This window comes from Bubalus bubalis, chromosome 5 (genome assembly GCF_019923935.1).
Source record: "Bubalus bubalis isolate 160015118507 breed Murrah chromosome 5, NDDB_SH_1, whole genome shotgun sequence".
In the NCBI taxonomy this organism is placed as follows: Eukaryota; Metazoa; Chordata; class Mammalia; order Artiodactyla; family Bovidae; genus Bubalus; species Bubalus bubalis.
The window spans coordinates 420,316-437,419 of record NC_059161.1 but is presented as its reverse complement, the minus strand read 5'-3'; the positions used below and the strand labels follow the sequence as shown (position 1 = coordinate 437,419).

Here is a 17,104-nt window from a genome sequence, read left to right as displayed (position 1 = left end):
GGCCCTCTAGCTGCCTCGCCCATCGGCGTCCCCGCCCCCAGAAGCCCTGCTCCTGGTGCCACTTCCGAGCGCTCAGGCGCAGGGGCCACCCCTGACGCAGGACCTCCTCTGCCCAGCGTCCAGCAGGACGTCCTCCGCTGGCGGCAGGGAGGAGAGTCGGGGGGCCGGGAGTCACCCCCCCCCCACCCCAGAACACAGGGGCCCATTGAGAGGCTGCTCAGAGCAGCTTTGTCCCAGCGGGCCGGCAGACTTGGACCCTGCCAGATGCGCTGGCTCCCTGAGTGCCCCTTCCCCCTCCGAGTGGCCAGCCTAGGGCCTCCCAATACGGATGGCAGGCCGCGGGGACCACCTGGGCCCGTCCAGCCGGATGCCCTTGGCAGTGGAAACCCCTTTCTTCACAGAGCGACCCCACAGAGAGACCGCGGTAGTGCAGAGCATAGGGTGGCCCCTCCAGGGGTCCTAGTGTCCTTGCAAGCTTGTCGGTGGCTGTGCCCCTGCTCTGGGGGCACCTGACCAGGAATGTGGAGGGCCTAAGCTAGGGAGAAAATCCAAGGCCCCCTTAGCCCCTCTGCATGCAGCCCTCAGGGTGTTCGGACAGGCCCCTCCTTTGGGGCTCCCCAGAACCCCATGAGCTAAATCAAGCTCACTGGTGTTATCAGTTCATTTTATAGACATAAGCTGGGACTCAGGGCAGTTCAAGGATTTGTTCAGGTAACAGAACCCGTAAGTGGGAGAGGCAGTCTCAATCTAAGCGGCTTCACCTGCTTAGTGGGTGACGGTGTCTGCAGGTGGTATATCCTGTAAGGGTTATACCTTTATGTCCAAAATATACAAAGAACTCAGACAACTCAACATAAAAAAAAAAATACCCACAGAAGACTTGACTAGACATTTTCCCAGAGAAGATATATAGATGGACAACAGGCACATGAAGAGATGCTCGGCATCACGAATCATCAGGGAAATGCTTCAAACCCACAATGAGGTGTCACCTCACACCTGTCAGAATGACTGTCCTCAGAGACAACAAACAACAGCTTTGTTGGTGAGGATGCAGAGAAAAGGTTCACACCCTGGAGCATCGTTAGTGGGGATGTGAATTGGTGTGGGCACTGGCAAAAGTATGGAGGTGACAGAAAGAATCACCGCTCATTTCGGCCAATCCCACTCCTGGGTGTGCACCTGAATGCAAATTCACTAGTTGAAAAGACATATTTCAAAAGACATATGCACCCTTCCACTCACTGCAGCATTATTCACGATAGTCAAGATATGGAAGCAACCTAAGTGTCCATCAACAGATGAAGGGATAAAGAAGTGTACGGCTATACAATGGAATGCTACGAAGCCATAAACACGACTTCTGTAGTGGTCCAGTTGTTTAGATGCTGTACTCCCAATGCAAGAGGCCCGGGTTCGATCCCTAGTCAGGGAATTAGGTCCCATGTGCTGCAACTAATTAAATAAATATTTTTTTAAAAGAACGAAATGTTGCCATTTCCAACAGCAGGCTGGACCTGGAGGGTATTATCCTACGTTAAACAAGTCAGAGAAAAACCAGTAGTGTATGATATTACACATGTGGAATCTTAAAAAAACAAAAACAACAAAACCCAAATGAGCAAACATGAAACAGAAATAGAGTTGTAGATACAGAGAACCCACAGGTGGCTAGCAGAGGACAGCGCTGCATGGAGGCTGTGCACAGGTGGCTAGCAGAGGACAGCGCTGCATGGAGGCTGTGCACAGGTGGCTAGCAGAGGACAGCGCTGCATGGAGGCTGTGCACAGGTGGCTAGCAGAGGACAGCGCTGCATGGAGGCTGTGCACAGGTGGCTAGCAGAGGACAGTGCTGCATGGAGGCTGTGCACAGGTGGCTAGCAGAGGACAGTGCTGCATGGAGGCTGTGCACAGGTGGCTAGCAGAGGACAGTGCTGCATGGAGGCTGTGCACAGGTGGCTAGCAGAGGACAGTGCTGCATGGAGGCTGTGCGGTGCACTGAGCACGAGGCTGTGGTGTGCAGTGCGCTCAGTACAAGGAGCGCGGCGGCAGGTCACGTAGAGAAGTTGGTAACACAGCAAGGTCTGGGGCTCCCTGGTGCTCAGTGGTAAGGAATTCACCTGCCAGTGCAGGAGACACAGGCTCAATCCCCAATCCGGGAGGATCCCACATGCAGTGGGGCAACCAAGCCCGTGCATCAACTGCTGAGGCCCAGAGCCCACGCTCTGCAACAAGAGGACCCGCCGCAGTGAGAAGCTGAGCCCAACAACTGGCGCATAGCCCCACTCTCCCCCACCAGAAAAAAGTCTGCACAGCAACGACGACCCAGCACAGCCAAAAATAAATCTTAAACAGAATGAAGTCTCGAGTGCCCATCACGAGGATCCATCAGTCCCGGCGCTCCCACCCCCAGCAGCAGATGGCGAGTGTCTCCAACATCGAGGCGTGGAGGCCCAGCAGAACCTGAACAGGCTGGGAAGGGCGGCGGGGGCAGGCGCGGCCCTGTCCTGCCCCGCGGGTGCTGGCACCCTCCAGGAGAGCAGAGGCCAGGAGAGGGTCTGCTCCTGCCCAGGACGTGGCTGCTCGTCTGATGGGGGCCAGGGGAGCGGACGTCTGTCCTGACAAAGGATGAAGCCATAAATGCCGCAGAGACAGACGGATGGATAGAGCCCCCAGCTCCCCACACCCGGCAGCGCATCCACTTGCCGAGTGCAGGGACCGTGTGGCCCCGTGCTCCTTGCAGTCCCCAGCCCTCACTGCTGGGGCTCGACGGGCAGATGGAGGGCTGTCTCTTCCTGCCCTGCCCCAACCTGAGCCCAGAGCCCATCTGATGGGGGTCTTTTCCAGCATCCCTTCTCTCTGTGCCTTTGGTTCCTCTTTCCTTAGGAAACAAAACCTCAAGTCTCTCCTATTAAAATGAAACAAAGTAAAGCAAAGTAAAACAAAATGACCTGTTTCCCAAACCCCCTCTCTTTCTAGCTGTGTCTCTGCTTTTCACCCTTTTTTCTCCACCTAGTTCTCCTTAAAACTTAACACGCCTGGTTCTAGCTCACCAGGACAGCAGTGATTTTCTGATTGCAAAATTCTAGGAAAACTTTTCAGCGCAGATGACGGGAGGTGATCAGACAGGTCAGAGGGGAGAACAGGAGTGGGGTAGGAGGGGGTGCTGCTCCTCAACTCGGGGGGCTGGAGCCTGCGCCTGCGTGCTGAGCCGGGCCCTGGGCTGGAGGAGAGGGAGGGGGAGGCTTGGGTGGGAAGGCTGGGGACTGGGGAGGGGGTTGTACAGGCCTACAGGCCTGGAGGGGCTTCCCTGCACCTTCTGTGGGCAGATACACAGCAGCATCCTTGCCTCCCCCAGTGGGTCTCCGGGCCCCGGGGGTGGCCAGGCCGTCCCTGGACTAGAGGGGACTGGGCGTGGAGGCTGATGACACCGGCAATTCTGCAGGTGAGTGTGTCCCAGCGTACCCACGAGGGCACCGGCGCTGGAAGAACTTAATTTGCTCCGTTCCCAGGCTGGGGCTCAGAGTTGGACTTCTGTGACTTCAAAGCCCAAGCCGGTCCACTCGTCCTTCTGCCTCTCGTGGATCAGGTCTGAACCGCTCTGAGCCGGGCCTGGTGTGCGGGCCACATCCGTGGGCAGACCTCGGGGTGGGAAGCCGGGCCAGCAGGAGCGGGAGGAGCGGGACCGTGACCCAGTTTGGGCCTGGCCCGGGGCTTCAGCCGCAGCGTCTGCTGAGTCATCCCGCGGCCCGGCTGAGTGGCCGGCTGGGCCTCCTCCCATCTGCCTGATGCGCCTCTCCAGGTCAGGGCAGACCAAATGGCATCCCTGGGGCCTCCCTTGCCTCCCGGGGCCCTGGGCCCTGGGGCTTCCACCTCTCCTCTTCGGGAGAGCCCCGTGGACACCCTGCCCTCCCTGCCCAGTGGGCCTCTGTCCACCCAGCTCCTGCAGAGAGAACTACACGCTTTCCTCCAATGCAGTCTCATTGCACTGAAGGAACAGGCGCTCACTAGCCCCCAACAAACACACATTCCTCCTTCATCAGGAGGCCCTCCTGGTGTCCAGCGTGACTTGTACTTGCTGTGGACAGAAGGCTGTCCCTGGCTCAGTCCTCGGGAGAGGGGGCATGGGGGCAGCCTGGCAGGAAGGGCGCTGAGTGCCAGGTGTCTCTGCGGGGCCCAGGGGGTCTGGGCCGAACCTGGCAGCCTCAGGCCGCAGTGGGGCAGCGACTGGCTGGCCCTGGGGGCCGCCAGCCAGAGGGGCTTGGGGGGGTAGCCAGGTCACCTTCAGGTGGCACCTTCCTGGGTCCGTGGCCAGGCCAGCTGGGCAGGGCGGGGGCCGACGAGCGCTATTTTGGGAGCTGAGGGGAAGAGACGAAGGAGGCTCTGTTTGCAGCTCTTCTGTCTGCCCACTCCCTCTCCTGGGAGGTCTGTGGACACGGGCGTCCACCCGCACTGACCCTTCCCACTGAGGTCTATTTTCAGCCGAGACCCGGTGAGCCCTCTGCGAGGCAAGGATGGTGGCTGTCCTTGCGAGGCCGGCCGTGTAGGGCTGGGCTTGGGTGTGGAGGCTGGTGGTGCACTGGGGGCTCAGCTCATCACCGCCCCACACCACCGGGCACAAGGCGGCTGCCTTGGAGTCCATGCCCCCGGCGTACGGCTCCCCAGGATGGACTGGTCACGTCTGCTCACCCTACGTGGCCCCGGGGATGGAGAGCAGGGCCGGGATGTGGCGGGGCGGGGTGCCTGCTCGGAACCTCTGGCTGGGGCAGAGGAGCCCTGCCCTGCGGGCTGGAGAGGGCCCCTTGGGCCTCAGCTTCCAAACTTGTAAGTGCAGGGGTTCAGTTGCACCCCCTACAACTGCAGGTCAGCCAGCTCGGGGGCTCTGGTCCTCTCTCTGCGTGTTCAGTTGGAAACAATTTGCAAGAGGGCCCTGGCAGGGCCTCAGTTGACCAGCCTCCTGCCCAGCGAGTGAGCCCAAGGTCAGGAAGGGGAGCTAGGCTGAGGAGGGACGTGGCCACAAATCCAGGGGGCAAGAAATGCCACACCTCTTTCCCTTCCGTCACCTTAGGTCAGACAGTCTCTCCTCCCAGCTGGCAAGCAGTTCAGGCCGCGGTCCCTACAGCTCGCTCCCCTGCCAGCCGGGGTCACACGGTCTCAGGACCTCACACAGTGCAAACTTGGGGGTGGGCTCTGTCGAGGGCTCGGGGGCCTGCACGTCCAGCAGCCTCAGTTTGTGTGACCCAGGCACAGGGACCCGCCAGGGAGCCCTGGTGCTCGGCCAGCATCGGGTCCCCAGACTGCTATCCCCTTCCTTCTGGGAGCCCTCTTCCTTCTCTTTCCCTCCCTCGCTTCCCCTAAGACCCTGGACCTAACCTCAGTTCACTCGGGGTTTTAACCTAGCATCCAAAAGCAGGTTATCCTCAGAGTTCTGCTTTCCCCCTGCAAAAGCAACTAAGGCAAAGAAATGCAAGAACTCAGCCAAGTTCCCGGAACAAGTGGAGGGGCAAAAACCTAGTGAAAGCAGATTAAGACAGCTCACGGCAGCACCAGGTGCCTGGGAAACGCTCCGCTCATCAGGTGGGAGGCAGGGGGGACGCTGGAGCCATTCCCGCAAAGGCTCCCCAAGGCCCTGATCCAGCAGCAGCAGGTGTGAGGTGAGCTGAGTCACCCTAACCCAGGGAGTCAGGAAGACTACCCCACAGAGGTGGGGCAGCTGGAGGGCAGGGAGAGGACACCCTCCCGGCCTGAACCTACGGGCCTGGAGTCCAGCCCCGTCTTCACCTGCAGCCACAGCCCCGAGGCAGGGCGAATTCTGAGGAGGCAGGACGGGTTCTGAGGAGGCAGGACGGGAGGGCGGTGCTTCCAGCCCTGACTCTATCTCTGTGCCTCCACCTGCAAAGGGCGTGGACACAGGCCCCTGCTCTGCACGGCCAGGGCCGACCCTGGAACAACACGGGTCTCCACTGCACAGCTCCACAATGACGCAGGCTTTCTCCACCAGCAACTCCAGGGCTACCCCGCCCCTCGTCCCGCATTGGCTGAACCTCGGATGCAGAGAACCTAGGCCCACCTCTAAGTTCTCTGTGGGCTTCTGACTGCCCACAACGTCCCTCGCTGTGGTCAAGGGTCCTCAGCAGAGAATCTAGGCGAGGTCACAGGTGACAGAGCAGCCCTGACGTCGCGTGCTTCTGATAGGTGGGCGGCTGCCAGCCACCTCCCCCACCCGCCCCCCAAGAGAACCGCCTCTGCCCTCCTCCTCTTGGGCAGCAGGCACTCAACCCAGAACTGATGTATCTGGTCAGGTCCCCAGGCCCACTGTGCTGCTTAGCATCCCCAGCTAGACTGGCTCCTGGCGGAAGGGGCCCTGCGCGTGAGGGGCTTGGTATTTGCTGGAATGCCATGGAGCCAGGAGCTGGCTGTGTGTTCCCATCTCCTTAGTGACCATGGGCCCGCTGGGCGCCTTCCAAGTACAGGCCCCTTTAAGCTTCCAGAGCAGAGTCCTGTCTGCCTGAGTCCCCTAGCCCTTTGAGCCTCTCTCCTCGACCCGACCTGAGTCCACTGCTTGGCCTTCCCCCTGCGGACGCGCCGCCTCTGCCACGCAGTCCTGGCTGGGCAGCAAGCTGGGACACAGCGCTTGGGCCCGCTGCAGGAACAGGAAGGCCGAGGTGGCCCAACAGGGCTCCGGACGCCGTGTCCTGACCCCAGCCTCAGTCTACACGGGGGTTTTACAGATGCAGGGACAGTTCCTGCTGCACCGCCCGTCACCGGCACAGGATCGTGCGGGCACTGCTCTACGCTCGGGAATCCTGGGTGTTTTCACAGGGACTCTTTATCAACCAGCACCTTTGAGAACAAGCTTACACAGAGGTTGTGCCAACGTTTGCTCTGGTAGAGATGCTTGGATTCTAAGTTAACAGCCTTCCCAGGGACTCCCTGTTACCTGAGAACCTGATCGGTGTCCCCGTCCTCGTCCAGCAGTTACTTCTGTAAATGGCCTCAAACAGTCTTCTGGAAGATAAGGCGTGAAATGACCCCTCGTCGGCCTTACAAGATGGGGGCTGAGGGCAGAGCGCCCTGGGCACGCCACAGACAACCCACCGGGCTACTCTGCGGTCAGAGCTGGCGGCCGGCTGCCGCTTGCTGTCCTATCTGGTCTGTCAACAAAATCAGACACTGAGGCCCATCTGGCATCGCATACTCTAGTCACCCGCATCCTTCACGTCAGTCCCTATGGGCCGGCGCTCTCGGGGCGGAACGGGAGCTGGGCTCTCACGTCCTTTCTGGCTCCCAGTGTGGTCTGCGCCCCCCTCCCCTCCGAGCTCCCTGAGGCCCAGCGTCCCGGCTACAGACCTTGATGTCCTGGCCGCTCTCCTCCAGGGTCAGGGCGCCCATTTCTCGACTTCTCACCCTGAACCTCCAGTCCTTCTAAGCAGGCAGCCCTGCCCTTCCTACCTGGAAGCTAGTTCTCTTTGGCCAAAGAGACGGACATGAAGGGGGAGCCAGAGGGTAAGTTCTTGTCAGGACCACTGGCCTCCGGGAGGTCTTTTCCACTCCCTGCTGAGTGGATGTAGCCCCTAAACGCGCTTCCTCGTCAACAGAAGGGAAACATATCTGTGCACCTGCCGTAAAGGCAAATGGGAAATAGGAAGGGCCTGCACGTCAAGGGCTCCAGGGAGCGCAGCGGGAGAGGCCGGGGCCGGGCTGGCAGCCCCGCTGAGAACCTGCCCCTCCAGCTTCCCACTGGGGGCGAGGTGGGCGGGAGGCACACCTGTTGACACTGAGCCCGAGGCTCCCGCAGCGGCCCCGGGCCTTCCCTGGGAACTAGTCAGCTGCACTTGCAGCCCACCCTGCTGAGAGACCGCTGCCTTAAGGGACACGCCGCAGCCATTCAACACAGGCCCTGGTATGGGCACGACCAGAAAAGGGGGCGCAGGGCCACTGGCTCCCTCCCAGACACTGAGCACGTAGCTCCATCTCTAGGAGGCCCTTCCCAGAGGCTCAGCTGCACAGTCCGCGGGGCTGCGCCCGGCCCCGGCCCCTCACCTCGCTGCTCCTCTGAGAATGACAGGAGGCAGTGCCAACATCAGAGAGCATGCAGACCGCACTCGTTTGTAAAGATCACTTTACTCTCCTAGAAAAATACACATTGCAAATGTGAGGGCCACAACGTCCCCACCTTAAGAGGATTCCTGAGGGAGAGGGACAGCCTCAGTATCAGGCTGTGTGTGGGGCGTGTGTGCAAGAGGCATGTTAAATATGGTGGGGGCAAGTGGACTTTTAAAAAAATTTGTTTTTCCATTTTTTTTTTTTTTTTTCTAAAAAAGGAAAACCAAATTGCCATCTGTCTGGCTAACCTCGTGTGCGTGCATGTACGAGGAACAGCATCGGGGAGGGGCTGTCATGCAATGAGGCAAAACCAAGACGGCCTTCTTGGACGGGGACTCTCAGGGTTGCAGGAGGAACAGGGTCCCTGGGGGGCTCCCCTTGGCCCCGAGACAAGTGCATCAGCGGGTGAGGGCAGAAAGCCCACTTCTCTGCAAGGGGAGTTGGAGCGGAACACATCAGATGGACTATGAAACACCAGGTCCATCCTAGAAGACGAATGGTCGTGACTTCCTGTGCTCCAGGTGGGGGCCCATAACCAGGAACATGGTCGTGCCAGGCAGTGTGCTCTGGCCTGGCCGGCAGAGGCCTGGAGCGCAGAGGGGCTCGAGTGGGAGGACCCGGTGCTCCAGTGCACACCCCGCGAGGCACAGGCCACCAGGCCTCGACCGTCAGCGTCGCCCGAGGCCGCTACTGCAGGCTGAGAAGAGAGAGTCCCAAGGCCAGGAAGGGCTGCACACCGGGCACGGTGGGCGGGGTTCCCCTCAGATGCCGATGGTCTGCAGCACCCGCCTCTCACTGTCGCTGAGGTGGCCCGAAAACATCACATAGCAGGGCTGCTGGGCGAACTGGCAGAGGAAGTCTGTGAGGTAAGCCTAGAGGGCGGGAAGGGAACGCCTGAGGGCTGCAGCCAGGGCAGGCCGGGCTCTGGCCTTCAGACGAGAGCCCACACCCCAGGGTCCAGTCTCTGGCGAGGTTCAATCCAGAGGCGGAGGGCCACAGGCACTTCCCAGGACCAGGCCTCGCACACCACCCTGATGACGTGCCACCCTGAGGACTCTGACAAGACAGCTGCAGGAAGCTGGATTCTAGTACTGAGTGAACCTGAGGAAGGAGGGAGGAGGGAGAGAGGAGGAGGGGGCACCGGGGGGGGGGGGGGGGCACGGACACCGGGGGGAGGAAGGGGAGGAGGGAGCACCAGGGTGGGGAGCAGGGGCACCGGGGGTAGGTGGGAGCACCGGGGTCGGGAACACAGGCACTGGGGTGGGGAGCACGGACACTGGGGTGGGGAGCACAGGCACCAGGGGGAGGAGGGAGCACCGGGACCGGGGGGAGGAAGGGGCACCAGGGGGGGAGCACGGACACCGGGGGGAGGAAGGGGAGGAGGGAGCAGCGGGGTGGGGAGCAGGGGCACCAGGGGGAGGAAGGGGCACGGGGGGGAGGAGGGAGCAGCAGGGTGGGAGCAGGGGCATTGCGGGGGGAGCACGGGCACTGGGGCGAGCACGGTCACCAGGAGCCCCTCGCTCACAGGGCGCCATACCTGCAGGTCGAGCTGATAGAGCGGGTCTGTCAGGGCATCGGGGTCGTCCTCCTCGTCGTCCTCGTAGTAGTCCTCCTCTGCAGAGACATCGGGAGCAGGGTGGGAAGTGTCACCCACGGGGCTGTGCTCAAGGGGCACAAAAACCCAGGTGCCGCCCTTCGAGGACACCCCCACCTCCTGGCCCCGCGTGTGCACGGCTGTTGTCCGCACTCACCGTATTTACTCGTGGCAAGAATGTCGGACAGGAGCTGGCCAGCCAGGCCGTCCTCCTCCTCCTCCTCCTCCTCGTCCTGGTCCTCCCACATGTCGTTGGCGTCGTCTGCTCGGAGATGAGAAGCAGCTGGCACGTGCCTCCCCTCCCACCAGACTGGCCAGGACGGAAGGCCCTGAGGGTCCCTGCACCGCGCCCCTAGTCCCAGGGAGAACCAGGGGTGAGCAGACCCTCCCGGCAGTCTGCCTGAGAGCCGACTGTGCTGGGGGGCGGGAACAGGCTGAGAGGCCCCCAAGAGAAGCCAGCCGGGAAGGGTGGCCTCACGTCAGGCAGCTCCTGGAAGCCAGCCCCACGCGGGCCTGCAAGGCGAGCCCCATAGCAGTGGGCAGGGAGCATGTGGGGATGCAGGACACCTTGGTTCCACTCAGCGGGGGCAGCCTGGCGGGCGGCATTGGCCTCCATGACGCTGGACAGCTCGTTGATGATGAGCTTCAGGATCTTGACCAGGAGAGGGATGTTGGTCCAGCGCTCGGGGTCTGGGGAGGAGAGAGGAGGCTGCCCTGGGCTGCTCCCCACACAGTGCTGCACCCAGCACTCCACCCCCAGGCCACACGCGGCCCCGAGTGTGTGTGTGCAGATTGCTCAGGTGCGTCCGACTCTGTGACCCCGTGGACGGTGGCCCCACCATGCCCCTCTGTCCACTGGACTCTCCAGGCGAGAATACTGGACTGGGTAGCCATACCCTCCTCCAGGGGATCGTCCCGACACAGGGACTGAACCTGGGTCTCCTGCTTTGCAGGCAGATTCTTTACCATCTGAGCCACCAGGAAGCCCCCCAGTCATGAGGCTCAACGTTAAAATAACTTCATTGTACTCTACGTCAGTTTAGAGCTCAGGAGAGATGAGAGCCTTCAGGGGCTAAAGGGGACGAGCTGTGTCTGTGAGAAAGCCGGGACACAGGGGCCTGAGCAGGTCAGAGCGCCACAGGCCCCAGAGACGCAGCCTCAGGGACAGCGTGGGGAGTATGAACCTGCAGCTGGATGGCAGCCGTGACAGATGTGGACGCAGGGGTCCCGGGCCCAGAGCGGGCTGGCCGCCAGACATCCTGTCCACTTGCAGCCACAAGAGGACCACACACGCTGCTCCCCTGCTGCGCCGGAGGAACCCATCACTGACGCCCCTCCTGAATGCCCCCCAGGTGTCCTAGCCCAGCGGGGGTGGGGCACGGCGTCACGCACTCTTGGCCGACTTGGAGCGGGTGCGGACGCCCTCGTCGGGGCTGTGGAGCTCCTCGCCCTTCACACGGATGTCCTGCAGCCGCCGGTCGTCGGCGGTGATGCCGTGCTGCAGCAGCTTACACAGCGCCACGGAGCTGCGGGGAGAGAGCGCTGTGAGCCGGCCTCCCCGGGGGACGAGGCCGACCGAGACTGAGCGGGAATGCGCCTCCGGGCCGGCTGGGGGAATGCCCGAGTCCGACTGAGAGGGGCTCCTGTTCCTAAGGGCGGGGGGGTGAGAACAGCTCTTGAGCAAAGCCACATGGACGTCCACCCTGGAAGGCGTGCGGGGCGGTGAGAACAGTGGGTAAAGTCCAGGGTAAATCGTTAGAAACCTGGCTTTAAAAACAAGAGGAAGCCAGCAGCAGCCCTCAGGCGGGGCCGGGGAAGGGCTCTTGCCAGCGAGGATCCCGTTTTCTGGGAATTTCAAGATGGCAGCTACCCGCAGCTGCAGTCCAGCAAGAAGGAAGCGGGGCCGGGGGCGGGGTGGGCAGCGGGGCCGGGGGAGCACGAGGCCCACCTGACTTTGCCCTCGTACTGCCCGTAGAAGAGGTGCTGCCGGCTGGTCCACTCGGCCATCACGAACTCCAGGGCGGGCTTGCCGGTGGGCCCGGGGAGGCTGCACAGGAACTCCAGCAGGGGCTCCAACTGCGTGTGCACCAGGTGTGCGAACACCATGATGAGGGACTAGGGGACAGGGGACAGCGGCTCAGGGACCCGGCACACAGGCCCAGGGCCCCCCACGGACGCCCCCGCACCTGCATGACGCTGAGCGTCTCGGCCTGCTGCATCTTGCTGAGGACAGCGCGCAGGATCTGGTCCAGGCTCTCGCCCAGCTCCCGGCCCGCCCGGGCGATGAGTGTGGACACCAGGCGACCCACAAAGGCGGCGGTGAACTCAGAGGTGCGGGGGTCCAGCAGCTGGCTCACCACCTGCATGACGTACCACAGCCCGCTGTGGCCCTGCTCGTCGCGCCACTGCGCCACCTGCTCCAGCGTCACCGACACATAGGCCCGCAGGCACTCGCCTCCGCTCTGCGGACACGGGCAGCCTGTCAGTGCCGGGCTCCAGACCCGGAGCCACACACCCTCCTCCCAGCCCCTCGTGGGAGCCCAGACACAGCTCTCTCATCAGAGGAGGAGATTCATTCAGCTGCCAGGCTCCACCTCTGGTCCCGGGGAACGCGGCTGCGCTGCAGCTGAGACGGGCCCAGGTCTGGGGACAGAGCAGACTACGGCCTGGAGCCTCCCCAGGTCACCCCCTGCTGACTCTACTGACGGAGAGGCTGCTCAGGGCCCGAGCCTACACGGCTGGGATCTCTTCTGCTGCTTGGACCCCACGCCTTTCAGCAGCCGGAACCTTCCGGGTCCTCCGGACAAGCACAGACAGGAGGCGTTTCTTTCTCCAAGGCAGGAAACATCTCAGCCTGCTGCTCGTGGCCACGGCTCGGACACCCGCGCGGAGGTACCTGCATGGTGGCGTTGTCGTCCGTGTGCAGGGTGCACTGGGCCACAGCAGGGAAGGCCTGGCAGATGAGCAGCTGGGAGAGAGGGGGCTTCGTGCTCCGCACCACCGTGGTCAGGATGTCGATGGCCGTCTGCAGGAGACACGTCAGGCTGCCTCAGGGGCGGGGAGGGAGGGACCCATGGGCCTGCCCACCCACCCAGAGACACTCAGGCCCTAGTGAGAGGCCCCACCGTTCTGCGCCCAGGGACACCCCTGCCCTGGGAACACATCACGGCTGGTCAGGGGCGGCGTAGGGCCATAAGGACGAGGACGCACCGCACACAGCCCCGCGGGGATCTTGTCCGCGGGCGCCTGCATGATGCTGACCAGGGTGGGGATCAGCCGCGTCTGCATGGGGCCCTGGCAGGCCTCGATCTGGGACAGCTCCTTGAAGACGTCCTGAGACAGGGAGGCCACCACAGGGTCTGGGGAGACAAGACGCGAGCGCTCTGTCCACACTGCCTGCCGCTGGCCCACACCCAAGCCACCAGCTTTTGCCTGACCTCTCACCTGGACCTGGGGCCCGGGGCAGCCGCTGGGGCCTGGGAGGCAGCATGTGTGTGAGCTGACAGAGTCGGGGACAAGTCAGCAACAGCTGCTCTGAAAAGAAAACCTGCCTCTTTCCCTGGGACAAATCTCTAATGCCTGTATTCCTGTGAAACATGCATTCATTATGAGCCCAAATGCTTAGAAAAGCAGCCCCCACTGACAGCTTGTTAAGAAGACACCACCGCCTCAGAACTGCCTCACACTGACTTTTCCGGGTCCCACAGGTTGAGTAGGACTGCATGTCATCTCCTGGGGGTGCTCCCAAAGCCACTCAAGGCAAAAGAGAAGACCTTCAAACAGCAGAACCTTGTGAAGAAACGGAACTTGAGCTAAACCTGCTTCACCTAAGAAAAACAGAAACACCCTCCAAGGGGCACTCAATGTGCCGGGCGCTAAGACGCATGGTCTGTACCAGACGAGAACTGCAGCCCACTCGGGGGCGCACGGCCACGGCAGCAAACGAGCAGCAACATAGCCCCTGGGGGAGGCCGAGTGGCGGGCAGGGAGCATGCAGGGTGGAGTCGTCCTTAGGGCACGCTCTTGTCACACAACGAATCAAGTAAAACATCCACTCGTGCTCAGTTGTTTAAGTTACGTCCAGCTGTCAGTGACCCCACAGACTGCAGCCTAAAACGTCCAGTCAACCTCACATTAGTACCACCCCCCTTCCAAGCGTCAATATGCATTCTTCAGGTATAGATGTCCTCAATGTTTTTTCCGATAATAAAACCAAAATCTGGGATTCTATTCTACGAGTTTTGGAAAACAATCTATTTACTTACTACAAGGTGAGCACCTCCCCATGGCTTTATTTCTTTGAGACTGGATTATTAATGGCTGCACAGCATTCCATTTTATGGATGTAATTAATCTCTAATTATTTCCAAAGACTTGCTACTACAGAAAACATGCGATGAACACCTGATCCTAGACCTCTGCCTGCCTCCTCTTCTTCAGCTCCCCTCTAATCCTAGTTCTAGGCCTCTTCTTTCAGGAAGATTCTGATTTTGCTGCTCAGCCTCCCACCTCACTGCCGGCTCTCTTCTCCAGCTCCTAAGGAGAGCGCGTCACAGGCGCAGGGTCTCTGCTGTCTGCATCTGCACACAAGCAGCCTCTCACTAACTCACGGCCCCCTCTGCGCTAACGCACAGCCTGCGAGACTCGGGGGCATCCGCGCGGCCCCGCCCCGCGTACCGTTGCTGTACTTCAGGAAGATGGCGATGGTGAAGGGGCAGATTTTGCTCTCCATGCTCGCTGTGAACTCGGGGTCCACCGTGCAGACGATGCACAGGGTCTCCATCACCAGGTTGAGGACCTCGGAGCTGAACTGGGCTGCGAGGTGGATCAGGCCGTCCAGGATGCTGGGGAGGAAGGGCTGCAGCACGGCTGTGCTCTCTGAGACTTTTAGCTGGTCACAGTAGCTGGGGAGCGAGACAAGCAAGACGCTCACCAGCAGGCCGGCTCTGGGCTCCCCGGCCAGGGTGACCCGCTACAGAGCTCATGAAGCTGCTTCCAGAGTTCACTAGACTTTTACGTCTTTGTGTAGCTTTTTTTTTTTTTTAGAATTTTCAGCACCACCATTTCTATGTTTTCTAAGCTTTTCTGCTTTGGTCTTCACGATTTCCTTTAAAATTTCTTTCATCCCATTTTGTTATGAAATCCCAGTCATAGCTATATCCAGATCATTAAGATATTAAGTCAAACGCATTATGCTTCCGCGGGCTACCGTTTTAGGCACATTCCTCAGATAGATAGGTATAAAGATATAGTATGTACTTTTTTGTTATTTTCCAGTTAGTGTTTTTAAATCTCTTCCAATACAACGGTTATTAATAGTAGACTATTTTTTTACTTTCAAGTTACGAAAATTTTGTACTTTTTCGCGGTTTTTGCATCCTACAATTAGATCAATTTATAGAAACATTTTACTCATACTTACAAATTTGGTGTACTATTTGTGGGGTTTAGATGTTTGTTTTAAAACAGAAACAGACTCACAGACTTTGAACCTATGGTTACAGGGGGAGAAGGTGGAGAAGAGGGATAGTGGGAGTTTGGGATGGACATGTACCCACTGCTGTATTGAAAACAGATAACCAACAAGGACCTACTCTGTAGCACAGGAAACTCTGCTCGGTACTGTAATCATCTAAATGGTAAAAGAGTTTACGAACAGACACATGTACGACTGAATCTCTGTGCTGACCCCTGACACTAACACAGCACTGTTAGTCGACTACACTCCAACATAAAAATTATTCAAAAATTTACCTTAAAAAAATATTTATTACACATACTTCTACCTCAGTTCAGTTCAGTTGCTCAGTCGTGTCTGACTCTTTGCGACCCCATGAATTGCAGCACGCCAGCCCTCCTTGTCCATCACCAACTCCCGGAGTTCACTCAAACTCATGTCCATCAAGTCGGTGATGCCATCCAGCCATCTCATCCTCTGTCATCCCCTCCTCCTCCTGCCCCTAATCCCTCAGCATCAGGGTCTTTTCCAATGAGTCAACTCTTTGTATGAGGTGGCCAAAGTATTGGAGTTTCAGCTTCAGCATCAGTCCTTCCAAAGAACACCCAGGACTGATCTCCTTTAGAACGGACTGGTTGGATCTCCTTGCAGTCCAAGGGACTCTCAAGAGTCTTCTCCAACACCACAGTTCAAAAGCATTAATTCTTCGGCACTCAGCTTTCTTCACAGTCCAACTCTCACACCCATACATGACTACTAGAAAAACCATAGCCTTGACTAGACAGACCTTTGTTGGCAAAGTAATATCTCTGCTTTTCAATATGCTATCTAGGTTGGTCATAACTTTCCTTCCAAGGAGTAAGCGTCTTTTAATTTCATGGCTGCAATCACCATCTGCCGTGATTTCGGAGCCCAAAAAAATAAAGTCTGACACTGTTTCCACTGTTTCCCCATCTATTTCCCATGAAGTGATGGGACCAGATGCCATGATCTTCGTTTTCTGAATGTTGAGCTTTAAGCCAACTTTTTCACTCTCCTCTTTCACCTTCATCAAGAGGCTTTTGAGCTCCTCTTCACTTTCTGCCATAAGGGTGGTGTCATCTGCATATCTGAGGTTATTGATATTTCTCCCAGCAATCTTGATTCCAGCTTGTGCTTCACCCAGCCCAACGTTTCTCATGATGTACTCTGCATAGAAGTTAAATAAGCAGGGTGACAATATACAGCCTTGACGTACTCCTTTTCCTATTTGGAACCAGTCTGTTGTTCCATGTCCAGTTCTAACTGTTGCTTCCTGACCTGCATACAGGTTTCTCAAGAGGCAGGTAAGGTGGTCTGGTATGCCCATCTCTTTCAGAATTTTCCACAGTTTATTGTGATCCACACAGTCAAAGGCTTTGGCATAGTCAATAAAGCAGAAATAGATGTTTTTCTGTAACTCTCATCCTTTTTCCACAATTCAGTGGATGTTGGCAATTTGATCTCTGGTTCCTCTGCCTCTTCTAAAACCAGCTTGAACATCTGGAATTTCGCACTTCACGTATTGCTGAAGCCTGGCTTGGAGAATTTTGAGCATTACTTTACTAGCGTGTGAGATGAGTGCAATTGTGTGGTCGTTTGAGCATTCTTTGGCATTGCCTTTCTTTGGGATTGGAATGAAAACTGACCTCTTCCAGTCCTGTGGCCACTGCTGAGTTTTCCAAATTTGCTGGCATATTGAGTGCAGCACTTTCACAGCATCAAGTTTCAGGATTTGAAATAGCTCAACTGGAATTCCATCACCTCCACTAGCTTTGTTCGTAGTGATGCTTTCTAAGGCCCACTTGACTTCACATCCAGGATGTCTGGCTCGAGGTGAGTGATCACACCATCGTGATTATCTTGGTCGTGAAGCTCTTTTTTGTACAGTTCTTCTGTGTATTCTTGCCACATTAACCTCTTAATCAA

The 17,104-nt window shown here is 58.6% G+C and overlaps 1 protein-coding gene and 1 long non-coding RNA gene across 2 annotated transcripts in view; one reads left to right on the top strand and one right to left on the bottom strand.

Annotated features, from left to right (window-relative positions):
• Positions 1-527: 527 nt before the first annotated feature.
• LOC123333605 lies at positions 528-2,941 on the top strand. The gene is made up of 2 exons (XR_006550973.2): positions 528-1,667; positions 1,709-2,941. It is a non-coding gene; the product is annotated as an uncharacterized LOC123333605 (long non-coding RNA).
• A 5,163-nt stretch (positions 2,942-8,104) lies between these two features.
• The window catches only part of IPO9 (importin 9), a 39,386-nt gene continuing 30,386 nt past the window's right edge, over positions 8,105-17,104 (bottom strand). Inside the window, exons 15-24 of the mRNA XM_025285237.3 lie at positions 14,377-14,603; positions 12,910-13,058; positions 12,596-12,724; positions 11,886-12,161; positions 11,648-11,814; positions 11,092-11,225; positions 10,267-10,389; positions 9,857-9,961; positions 9,643-9,719; positions 8,105-8,977 (exon numbers count right to left, since the gene is read on the bottom strand). Of these exons, the coding sequence (XP_025141022.1) occupies positions 8,867-8,977; positions 9,643-9,719; positions 9,857-9,961; positions 10,267-10,389; positions 11,092-11,225; positions 11,648-11,814; positions 11,886-12,161; positions 12,596-12,724; positions 12,910-13,058; positions 14,377-14,603 (1,498 nt within the window). The 3' untranslated portion in view covers positions 8,105-8,866. The remainder of the gene's footprint in view (positions 8,978-9,642; positions 9,720-9,856; positions 9,962-10,266; positions 10,390-11,091; positions 11,226-11,647; positions 11,815-11,885; positions 12,162-12,595; positions 12,725-12,909; positions 13,059-14,376; positions 14,604-17,104) is intronic.